This window comes from Aegilops tauschii, chromosome 1 (assembly GCF_002575655.3).
Source record: "Aegilops tauschii subsp. strangulata cultivar AL8/78 chromosome 1, Aet v6.0, whole genome shotgun sequence".
Lineage (NCBI taxonomy): Eukaryota > Viridiplantae > Streptophyta > Magnoliopsida > Poales > Poaceae > Aegilops > Aegilops tauschii.
Window position 1 is genome coordinate 247,493,009 of NC_053035.3, and position 12,708 is coordinate 247,505,716.

The 12,708-nt window shown below is 42.2% G+C and overlaps 1 protein-coding gene across 1 annotated transcript; it reads left to right on the top strand.

Annotated features, from left to right (window-relative positions):
• Nucleotides 1-5,985: 5,985 nt before the first annotated feature.
• Nucleotides 5,986-9,242, top strand: LOC109773674 (uncharacterized). The gene is made up of 11 exons (XM_020332383.4): nt 5,986-6,175; nt 6,281-6,360; nt 6,964-7,069; nt 7,522-7,620; nt 7,725-7,790; nt 7,931-8,047; nt 8,343-8,417; nt 8,516-8,618; nt 8,711-8,758; nt 8,838-8,959; nt 9,074-9,242. Exons 1-11 carry the CDS (start codon nt 6,008-6,010, stop codon nt 9,173-9,175), a joined length of 1,086 nt encoding a protein of 361 aa, XP_020187972.1. The 5' UTR covers nt 5,986-6,007; the 3' UTR covers nt 9,176-9,242.
• The last annotated feature ends 3,466 nt before the right edge of the window (nt 9,243-12,708 follow it).

Genomic DNA, 12,708 nt, shown 5'->3' on the forward strand with positions numbered 1-12,708 from the left:
TCCGGACCATTCCGGAACATCTCGTGAAGTCCGGGATCTCATCCGGGACTCCGAACAACTTTCGGGTTTCCGCATACATATATCTCTACAACCCTAGCGTCACCAGACCTTAAGTGTGTAGACCCTACGGGTTCGGGAGACATGCAGACATGACCGAGATGCCTCTCCGGTCAATAACCAACAGCGGGATCTGGATACCCATGTTGGCTCCCACATGCTCCACGATGATCTCATCGGATGAACCACGGTGTCGAGGATTCAATCAATCCGTATGCAATTCCCTTTGTCAATCGGTATGTTACTTGCCCGAGATTCGATCGTCGGTATCCCAATACCTAGTTCAATCTCGTTACCGGCAAGTCTCTTTACTCGTACCGCAATGCATGATCCCGTGACTAACGCCTTAGTCACATTGAGCTCATTATGATGATGCATTACCGAGTGGGCCCAGAGATACCTCTCCGTCACACGGAGTGACAAATCCCAGTCTCGATCCGTGCCAACCCAACAGACACTTTCGGAGATACCCGTAATGCACCTTTATAGTCACCCAGTTACATTGTGACGTTTGGCACACCCAAAGCACTCCTACGGTATCCGAGAGTTGCACGATCTCATGGTCTAAGGAAAAGATACTTGACATTGGAAAAGCTCTAGCAAACGAAACTACACGATCTTTTATGCTATGCTTAAGTTGGGTCTTGTCCATCACATCATTCTCCTAATGATGTGATCCCGTTATCAATGACATCCAATGTCCATAGTCAGGAAACCATGACTATCTGTTGATCAACGAGCTAGTCAACTAGAGGCTTACTAGGGACAGGTTGTGGTCTATGTATTCACACATGTATTACGATTTCCGGACAATACAATTATAGCATGAATAATAGACAATTACCATGAACAAAGAAATATAATAATAACCATTTATTATTGCCTCTAGGGCATATTTCCAACAAATACTTGGGGTAGTTCCGCTTCCAGTGACCAGTCCCTTTGCAGTAGAAGCACTTAGTCTCAGGCTTAGGTCCAGAATTGGGCTTCTTCACTTGAGCAGCAACTTGCTTGCTGTTCTTCTTGAAGTTCCCCTTTTTTTCCCTTTACCCTTTTCCTTGAAACTAGTGGTCTTGTCAACCATCAACACTTGATGTTTTTCTTGATTTCTACCTTCGCCGATTTTAGCATCGCGAAGAGCTTGGGAATTGTTTTCGTCATCCCTTGCATATTATAGTTCATCACGAAGTTCTAGTAACTTGGTGATAGTGACTAGAGAACTATTCAAGCAATTGTAGTACCCAGACAATCTGAGCACATGCTCACTAGCTGAGCAATTCTCCTCCATCTTGTAGGCAAAGTACTGTCAAAGGTCTCATACCTCTCGACACGGGCATGAGTATGAAATACCAATTTCAACTCTTGGAACATCTTATATGCTCCGTGGCGTTCAAAACATTTTTGAAGTCCCGGTTCTAAGCCGTAAAGCATGGTGCACTTAACTATCAAGTAGTCTTCATACCGAGCTTTTGTAAAAACGTTCATAACGTCTGCATCTGCTCCTGTAATAGGTCTGTCACCTAGCGGTGCATCAACGACATAATTCTTCTGTGCAGCAATGAGGATAAACCTCAGATCACGGATCCAATCCGCATCATTGCTACTAACATCTTTCAACTTAGTTTTCTCTAGGAACATATAAAAATTAAACGGGGAGCAACAACGCGAGCTATTGATCTACAACATAGATATGCTAATACTACCAGGACTAAGTTCATGATAAATTAAAGTTCAATTAATCAAATTACTCAAGAACTCCCACTTAGATAGACATCCCTCTAATCCTCTAAGTGATCACGTGATCCATATCAACTAAACCATGTCCGATCATCATGTGATATGGAGTAGTTTCAATGGTGAACATTACTATGTTGATCATATCTACTATATGATTCACACTCGACCTTTCGGTCTCAGTGTTCCGAGGCCATATCTGCATATGCTAGGCTCGTCAAGTTTAACCTGAGTATTCCGCGTGTGCAACTGTTTTGCACCCGTTGTATTTGAATGTAGAGCCTATCACACCCGATCATCACGTGGTGTCTCAGCACGAAGAACTTTCGCAACGGTGCATACTCAGGGAGAACACTTATACCTTGAAATTTAGTGAGAGATCATCTTATAATGCAACCGTCGATCTAAGCAAAATAAGATGCATAAAAGATAAACATCACATGCAATCAATATAAGTGATATGATATGGCCATCATCATCTTGTGCTTGTGATCTCCATCTCCGAAGCACCATCATGATCACCATCGTCACCGGCGCGACACCTTGATCTCCATCGTAGCATCGTTGTCGTCTCGCCAACTGTTGCTTTTACGACTATCGCTACCGCTTAGTGATAAAGTAAAGCATTACAGGGCGATTGCATTGCATATAATAAAGTGACAACCATATGGCTCCTGCCAGTTGCCGATAACTCGGTTACAAAACATGATCATCTCATACAATAAAATATAGCATCATGTCTTGACCATATCACATCACAACATGCCCTGCAAAAACAAGTTAGACGTCCTCTACTTTGTTGTTGCAAGTTTTACGTGGCTGCTACGGGCATAGCAAGAACCGTTCTTACCTACGCATCAAAACCACAACGATAGTTCGTCAAGTTAGTGCTGTTTTAACCTTCTCAAGGACCGGGCGTAGCCACACTCGGTTCAACTAAAGTTGGAGAAACTGACACCCGCCAGCCACCTGTGTGCAAAGCACGTCGGTAGAACCAGTCTCGCGTAAGCGTACGCGTAATGTCGGTCCGGACCGCTTCATCCAACAATACCGCCGAACCAAAGTATGACATGCTGGTAAGCAGTATGACTTGTATCGCCCACAACTCACTTGTGTTCTACTCGTGCATATAACATCTACGCATAAAACCAGGCTCGGATGCCACTGTTGGGGAACGTAGTAATTTCAAAAAATTTCCTACGCACACGCAAGATCACGGTGATGCATAGCAACGAGAGGGGACAGTGTTGTCTACATACCTTCGTAGACCGTAAGCGGAAGCATTTATCAACGCGGTTGATGCAGTCGTACGTCTTCACGATCCGACCGATCCAAGTACCGAACGCACGACACCTCCGAGTTCTGCACACGTTCAGCTCGATGACGTCCTCGCCTTCTTGATCCAGCAAGACGGGCAAAGTAGTAGATGAGTTCCGACAGCATGACGGCGTGGTGACGGTGTTGGTGAAGAACAATCTCCGCAGGGCTTCGCCTAAGCACTACGAAAACTATGACGAAGGATAAACTAGAGGGGACGGGGTTGCCGGCACACGGCTTGGTGTTTCTTGATGTGTCTTGGGTGCTAGCCCTACCCCTCTATTTATATGTTGAGCCTTGGGGTCGAAACTTGGAGTAAAAACCTCCACAAAGTTGGTTTCACTCGAAAGGCAAGAGTCCGAGAAGGACTCCAGGGCCAGACGCCAGGGTTCCCGGCGTCTGGACCCAGACGCCAGGGACCCTGGCGTCTGGCCCCTGGACTCCGCAAAACTTCCTTTTGCGCTTTCCAAAAACCTCGTGGGCTTTCCCCTTTGGCCCAGATAAAGTGTTCTCGTGCCCAAACATTTCGGGAAACATCCAGAACCCCTTCCGATGGATTCTAGAACCTTTCCGGAGATCAAACACTACTATCCACATATCAATTTTTACTTCCGGACCATTCCGGAGTTCCTCGTCATATCCGTGATCTCATCCAAAACTCCGAACAACATTCGGTCACCAACATACATAACTCATAGTACTATATCGTCAACGAACATTAAGCGTGCGGACCCTACGGGTTCGAGAACTATGTAGACATGACCGAGACACCTCTCTGGTCAATAACCAATAGCGGGACCTGGATGCCCATATTGGCTCCTACATATTCTACGAAGATCTTTATCGGTCAGACCGCATAACAACATACGTTGTTCCCTTTGTCATCGGTATGTTACTTGCCCGAGATTCGATCGTCGGTATCTCAATACCTAGTTCAATCTCGTTACCGGCAAGTCTCTTTACTCGTTCCGTAATACATCATCCCGCAACTAACTCATTAGTTGCAATGCTTGCAAGGCTTATAGTGATGTGCATTACCGAGTGTGCCCAGAGATACCTCTCCGACAATCAGAGTGACAAATCCTAATCTCGAAATGCGCCAACCCAACAAGTACCTTTGGAGACACCTGTAGAGCACCTTTATAATCACCCAGTTACGTTGTGACGTTTGGTAGCACACAAAATGTTCCTCCGGTAAACGGGAGTTGCATAATCTCATAGTCATAGGAACATGTATAAGTCATGAAGAAAGCAATAGCAGAATACTAAACGATCGAGTGCTAAGCTAACGGAATGGGTCAAGTCAATCACATCATTCTCCTAATGATGTGATCCCGTTAATCAAATGACAACTCATGTCAATGGCTAGGAAACATAACCATCTTTGATCAACGAGCTAGTCAAGTAGAGGCATACTAGTGACACTCTGTCTGTCTATATATTCACACATGTATCATGTTTCCGGTTAATACAATTCTAGCATGAATAATAAACATTTATCATGATATAAAGAAATAAATAATTATTGCCTCTAGGGCATATTTCCTTCATAGATTTGGTCCGTCAACTCCGAAACCGGACAACTTGCACCCTGAACTACTAAAAACGGACAAGGTTCGTCCCTGGACACGGTTTTCACCGGTTTTGGTGCTGACTTTTGCCGGTTTTGACCGTGTTTTGACTCAAATTCGCGTACTTTCTTCAAATCCGTTTATTTTATTCAGGTCTGCATACCATTTTCAAGTTGAAGTGTTTTTTTCAAATCCGCGTACTTCCTATAAAAGTTCATGAATTTGAAAAGGTACACGGATTTGAAAGCAGTGCACGAACATGAAAAAAGTACGCGGATTTGAGAAAAAATACGCGAACTAGAAAAAAGTATGCGAATTTGCAAAATTATGTGAACTTGAAAAAGTATGTGGATTTGAAAATAGTGTGGATTTTAAAAAGGTATGCAAATTTGAATTTTTTACGCAAACGTGAAAAGTACAGAGATTTGGAAAAAGTACATGAATTTTACAAGATTCACAGATTTGAAAGATATACACGTATTTAAGTCAGCACCGGTCAAAACCGGGGTGAGCCAACACCAAAACCGCTCAAAATCGAGACCAGGGATGAATCTTGTTCGGTTTCAGTAGTTGTGGGTACAAGTTGTCCGGTTTCGAAGATGAGTAACCAAATCTAAACTCCGTCAAAAGTTGAAGGACGAAAAGTATACTTTTCTTCCTATTCTATGGGAATTTCAAGAAACGTAGGTTAGTAGTTTCGTTGTCAAAACGGCACCAAATGAAAATTCTCTATAGAAATCGCATCATTCAAAATTCCTAGGTTTTTGATTTGTTCGAAACAGAACCTAGGGCCTCTTTGATTCATAGGATTTTGAAAATGTAGGAATGAAAAAAGTATAGGGTTGAAGTGGCATGCTCATTTGAATCCTATAGGATTAGCAATGAGTGTTTATTGCCACAGGAAAAACAAAGGAATTGTAAAAAGAGGTTGGAGTGGATGTTAGATTTTCTATGAAGTGTATCGACTGTCGTCCCCGTAGTGTCGCTTCGCGGCTGCCACTAGGTGGCTCTTTTTTCTATTTCTTTTATGATTTTTTGGACTTGATTGTGCTGTGGCCCCAGCCGTTATCTGATTGTATGGATCGTTGTTTTATTTATAAAGCGGAGCGAAAGCCTATTTCAAGAGAGATTTTCTATGAAGCGTAGCACAAAAGATTCTATAGGAAAAATTTCTATGGAATCTAATCAATTAAAATATCAACATAGAAAAAATCCTAAGGATTTCAATCCTCTAGAAAATCTTATAAAATTCCTTTGAATCAAAGGAGCCCCTAGCGTTTTTCGAAGGAAAAAAGAAAAGAGGGCAGCCAAACTAAACTAGCCCTCGAATGGCCACTCCTACTTGTCAGGATTGGATTTGGGATTCGTGGAGCGGACCACGCGCGCGCTCTCTCTACCCTCCACCCCGCTTCGCTCCCGCCGGGCCGCACATGGCGACGGCCACCGCCTCCACGTCGCTCCGCCCGCCGCCGTCCCCGTCCCCGCCCCGGCTTGCGGTTGCGCCCTCTTCATCTCGCGCCTCTGTTCTTCTCCTTCCCCAGCGAGCTCAAGGGTTCTTTGGCCGTTTGCTTTCTTCCTTTAATCCATTCTGTACTGGCTAGGGGTCGCTGCGCCAATGGTGCTGGGGGATCCCTACGCATTCCTCTCGGAGGAGAGCCTTCCACGCGCATCCGCGGAAGAGGTTCGTGCTGTGCGCTTGCTCTCTGTTTTCTTTCAGTTTGGTTCTCTTGTGTATACTGGATGCTTTCCGGTTTGAAGGAACGACATTTTGTCTAAACTGGTTTAACTTATTTCTCTAATTACAAAAGGACAGTTCATGTTACCTGCTTAGCTGAAATTGTATGGGATTGGGAGATACATCATACATGAGTTGGGGAAATTTTTGTACTGTGCACAGTTTCCAATTTGTAGTGGTAATAGCATTGTTTACATTCACTAAATGTGAGTGTGGAAATTTAAGTAGATGGGCCCTACAGCGCTAAACAGGTTAGCAAGCATGACCAATGCTAGAAAGTCATAATATTTTTGCTAGTGATGGAAACTTCTGGTTGTTGTATAAGTATTTTCATTCTATGTTTGTTCATGAACTCTGATACTACCATATACTCCCTCTGTCTAGTGTCAAAACACGTTTTACATTTTGAGACAGAGGGAGTACATGTGAGTCATTATGTGATTTTGCTTTCGAACATTTTATTTTTCGATTAGAGATTGCATGGGACTAGATGGTGTGAAGTGGAATTCATGTTGTTCGGTAAAAACTTATGATTTCAATACAAAACAGGAACACTTTCTTATGCGCAGCCGTTAAAGGCCCTGAAGAATCCTTCAAAAAGACCATTGAAGTGGATAGGCTGATTGATATGCTTAGAGATGCAAATCCCAGAGAGGTAACCATGCTGCATATCTTCAGTTTTACTGATCTTTCTTGTCACAAGAAGCTACAATTCCTTTCCCTATATTTCAGTGTTGAACTAGATTTGTTGTATATCATCAGTTCATTCAATATGTAAACCTTGGGCTCATATGTGCTTCGAGTATCCTCCCCATGCTTATTTCATAATTGGTAGAACCAAGCTTGGCATTGGTTGGTTGGTGACATTTGATTAGCTACTTAAAGTATAGGAGATCCTTATGAGCTATCAAATTTGCTTTTTTTGTGTGTGTATGTTGAGAGCGTTCGAAGTGTGCCCAAATATGCGGCTAGATTTTATTAGTATGCCTAGTATATTTCAGGTATGATATGATTTGTTCAGTTGACAAATCTTTGAGTGTATTAATTTTATCGTTTTTCATAAAAGTACCAGATGAAGAACTAATGTACCTTCTTACATGAAAACAGCTTGATCTAATAGTGGTTGAAAATATTCTAGCGTTCAGTGAGGGTTTCTGGGTTCGGCTGGCTGCTCGGATTGATCTATGCAAATTGGATGATGATAAAGTATGGTTGCACATCTGGATTTATTTCTACTAATTGCGGTTATTGTCTTTTTTATCATCAATTTTCTCACTTTTTATTGCGTCCATCTCCCATTTGTTTTTCAGAAAGATTATGAAGAACTGGCAGAGAATGTCATGAACATAGTTGACCGTGTCGTCCACAAGACTGATGTAAGAGCCATGTTCTTTCATGGATATCCTCATTTAAGTGCTACTGTCTGCCACTTGATGTGAATTCCTCAAGGCTTTGTATTTTTAATATGATTACTACGCATTCCTTGCATGCTGCTAATTTAATCCCTATGATTCAGGAGAAGATTGAACAGTCGACTGATGTTCTGAAGGCAATTATTAGTCCTGTTATGAATGAAGGAGAAGATGCGATGTGGCCACCGAGAAATCCGGAGGCTCTCATATTGATGGAAAAAGTAAGCACACATCTCTTGTTCTATACAGTAGTTGCTTTTCACATTATAATTGTCAAATGTGATAATCAGTGCAAGAATATGGACATCTGTCCTGCTTATATAATTTAATTTCAGTCATGCTTTGCGCAAGTTTCTTTTATCAATTCCGAAAGAAGTACCTGCAGTTACTTTCTTGAAACTGAATTGTTTGGGCTCCAAAGATGTGTATGTTAAAATGTAATTTTAAGCCATACTAGTATTTTACCTCGTTCTCCATATTGTGCTCTGATTTTTAATGTCTTCTTGACATCCCAAGGAAATATCAAACAGAGAAAAAGAAGGACAGCTAGATGAGAGTTTTCTGTCAGAAGTTAATGCTCAGCTGAGGCAAGTAAGTGCTACTATTTATTGCTTTCTAGGTTTGAGTTGTTTTATATTATTATATAACGTGGATTATTCTTGATATTAGTAATATTTACATGTGTTTAGGCTAAAGACGAAGTAGATAAGCCAGGGCTTCAAGTAATGCTGCAAAAGGTGTTGCAACTATATGCTTCCAACTTTCTCCGAAAGCGCAGTTACGCTTATAAAGGTAATCCTTTCTTTATGTCTTCCCAGCTACAAATATTGAGAAATAACTGCGTCTTTTGGTTGAGTCTTGAGTGCCTGTGTTGACATTCTCAGGGGGAGAGGTTGTAGTGCCTGAAAAGTTTCTTGAATCGATAATAGAGGGTATGAATTTTACCCAAGAGATTGTTTATATTGTGTCTATAATCAGCGCCTCTGATATGTTGAGTTTGCGCAAATGCAGCTCCTGAAAATGACTGGAATAGGCTGTTGCTTGATGGACTTACAGTTGGAAAGGGAGATGTTTCACCTGAAGAATTTTACGCTGTTACCAAGAAGAGAATTGAGAGAATCCTGATTCGCACGGTAAGATTCATAACCTCCTGAGTTCTACGTAACTATTTTAACTTGTCAGTGCCTTGCCCTGAGCATCCCCTCGCACAATTTTGTCTCTGTAATTTTTATTTTTATTTTTGACAGGAAGGAGGTTCTTATCAGCAACGGGTACTTGTCGAATATATAAAAGAGATACAAGCTAGAGCAGAGGAAATAGTGAACCGGCTTCAAGGCCCAGCTGCGTAACTTTTATGGTACATTTGTAATTTCAGAACCAGTTATATCCAATAAATGAGAAATAATGATTCTACAATTTAGCCATTTTTTTACTAGAAGAATACTTTGCGGTAGTCAAACTCTTTGTCGGCTCACCGGACTCGTGGAGGGTTCTGTACTAGAGATTCCCAAGCTTAATACTCGTCACCCTCAAGTACCTACATGGCATCTCTGTTTTATAGGCATTTAGTTTGACAGTACATCCAGTATTGCAGTATTGATCTTACACGGTTAAAGCACTTAGCTCCTGGAAACAGAAGTGTGACACTATATGCAGCAAAGCAATGAAGAGTTGATACTAATATTACTTATTTTCAGGGAAGCATAACAGACTGTCCTCTTGAAAGACAGCCTTAAGAAGAATCACCTATTTTATAAGTTAGACAACGGATAGATTTTTTAATGTTGGCTTTGTTCATCTAACACTAAAATGTTTGTTCCCTGAATTGCATAGGTTCCCTGGTCACTGTTAATCTATGGATCCACCGGTATTTCCTTGGTATTTTCGAGTTTTATACATAAGTTCATTTTCTTTTGGTGAGCATATTTCTTAAAGCTGGGATAGTTAGTCTTTATGGTTAAAACTGGATTTTAAAAGCATTAAATTAGTCAGGATTCATTACTAGTTCGAATTCGTCCTAGTTGTGTTAAAGGTTTTATTACTGGTAGATCTAATTTGTTGTTGTAAGTTGAATAATTCTCCGAGGTTTTATGTTTCCTCATTTTCGTATGGGACCTTTCCATATTAACGATGCCAAACCAGACCTCTAAATTACATGTATTCAGATTTTTTTGGGGCATTATGTATTCAGATTTGGGGCTGGACGTTACGGATAAACTTTGGACTCATTGTAATGGCTTTTTTTTCTTCAAAAAGAATGAAAGATTTTATCAAGCAAAGGTGATTGAGACGATAATCTTAATCATCATGCTCGCGTGAAATGATCAAGTCAAAGTTTATATCAGGCATGTATTTCTTGCATAGATTGGTGTCAATGAGTTGAGAATAGTGTTTTTTTTTGCCGTGGTGAGTTGAGCATAGATTGGGTTATTGAACAAATAGATGAGCTATCAAAATGGGCTATGAGACGAGTAGGTTGGTCGCGTTACCTGACGATCATGCTTAGTGTAGAACCCGGGGATCGGTGCTATGTAGATCTAGCATCCTCAGCTAACCTTCACATAATATTGATCATAAGGCGTCATCTTCACACAACAAACACGTCGAAGCGTGCACACTGTGTGGGGGAGTGTCAATATCACAACACACATAACGAAATAATCCACAACAACAACAAATATATACATACAACAACTCCATGAGTCAGATTTAACGAATGAATATAACAAGGGTATGTTGACCCACATACAGCTCATACAACAGAAGAGAATATACCTTACACCGGTAAGAATACAAAATGCCTTAAGAAGGCTTAAAGAAAAGTAAAAGGCGTCCATATCTCTGTCTAGACCATTGTTCGTGGGATAACCAGCTAACGTCGTCCATCAACAAGCCTGCTTCCTGAACTGCTGCCAGTTGGATTGATGGCAATCTAGGAAAAATAGTAAATTAAGTAAGGTGAGTACTCAGTTGTACTCGCAAGACTTACACAGACCTAAGTTATTTTATGCAACATGTTTCAAGGAAAGAGGGATTTAGGAGACTATTAGAGGCACATAAAAGTAAGGGGCGTGTCACAACTACTCTATTCACCTACCTGCCGTAAACATAACACTACCTTGTCTTCCCTTTCGCATCTCTCACAAGGAAGACCCACAAGGCACTCACACGATCGGTAAGTTTTAATTATTAAGGATGAAGTTATTCTATGGATGCAGGTCAATCTTCAAGTCGTCTATAACCGCAGACATGGCTATTTGAATAGATTTATCTCCGCAGGAGTGCACAAATATGTTGGGAACGTAGCATGCAATTTTAAAAAAAATTCTACGATCACACAAGATCTATCTAGGAGATGCATAGCAACGAGAGGGGGAGAGTGTGTCCATGTACCCTCGTAGACCGAAAGCGGAAGCGTTAGCTTAACGCGGTTGATGTAGTCGAACGTCTTCTCGATTCAACCAATCAAGCACCGAACGTACGACACCTCCGAGTTCTGCACACGTTCAGCTCGATGACGTCTCTCAAACTCTTGATCCAGCAAAGTGTCGAGGGAGAGTTTCGTCAGCACAACGGCGTGGTGATGGTGATGGTGGTGTGATCCGCGCAGGGCTTCGCCTAAGCACTACGACGATATGACTGGAGGAGTAAACTGTGGAGGGGGCACCGCACACGGCTAAGAGAACAATTGATGTCTCCAAGGGGTGCCCTGCCCACATATATAAAGGAGGGAGAGGAGGAGGCCGGCCACTAGGGGCACACCAAGGAGAGGGGAGTCTAGGACTCCAGTCCTAGTAGGATTCGACCCCTCCTTTTTTCCTTCTCATGGAAGGGGAAAGAGGGAAGGGAGAGGGAAGAGGAGAAGGAAAGGGGGCGCGCCCCCTCCCTAGTCCAATTCGGACTCCCTATGGGTGGGGGGCGCGGTCACCCCTTGTGGGCTGCCTCCCCTCTCCCCTATGGCCCATGTAGGCCCATTACTTCCCCGGGGGGTTCCGGTAACCCCTCGGTACTCCAAAAAATACCCGAACCACTCCGAAACCATTCCGGTGTCCGAATACCATCGTCCAATATATCAATCTTTACCTTTCGAACATTTCGAGACTCCTCGTCATGTCTGTGATCTCATCCGGGACTCCGAACAAACTTCGGTCACCAAAACACATAACTCATAATACAAATCGTCATCGAATGTTAAGCGTGCGGACCCTACGGGTTCGAGAACTATGTAGACATGACCGAGACACTTCTCTGGTCAATAACCAATAGCGGAACCTGGATGCTCATATTAGCTCCCACATATTATATGAAGATCTTTATTGGTCGAACCGTTATGACAACATACGTTATTCCCTTTGTCATCGGTATGTTACTTGCCCGAGATTCGATCGTCGGTATCTTCATACCTAGTTCAATCTCGTTACCGGAAAGTCTCTTTACTCGTTCCATAATGCATCATCCCGCGACTAACTCATTAGTCACATTGCTTGCAAGGCTTATTATGAGGTGCATTACCGAGAGGGCCCAGAGATACCTCTCTGATATTCTGAGTGACAAATTCTAATCTTGATCTATGCCAACCCAACAAAACACATTCGGAGATACCTGTAGTGCATCTTTATAATCACCCTTTTACGTTGTGACTTTTGATAGCACACAAGGTATTCCTCCGATATTCGGGAGTTGCATAATCTCATAGTCAAAGGAATATGTATAAGTCATGAAGAAAGCAGTAGCAATAAAACTGAACGATCATTATGCTAAGCTAACATATGGGTCTTGTCCATCACATCATTCTCCTAATGATGTGATCCCGTTATCAAATGACAACTCATGTCTATGGTTAGGAAACCTTAACCATCTTTGATCAACGAGCTAGTCTAGT

Excerpts from the sequence above, each read along its gene's own strand:
- LOC109773674 (XM_020332383.4), top strand. The coding sequence starts at position 6,008 with ATGGCCACTCCTACTTGTCAGGATTGGATTTGGGATTCGTGGAGCGGA. Across the intron at positions 8,619-8,710 it reads GCGCAGTTACGCTTATAAAG|GGGGAGAGGTTGTAGTGCCT; the intron begins GTAATCCTTTCT and ends TGACATTCTCAG. Across the intron at positions 8,759-8,837 it reads TCTTGAATCGATAATAGAGG|CTCCTGAAAATGACTGGAAT; the intron begins GTATGAATTTTA and ends GCGCAAATGCAG.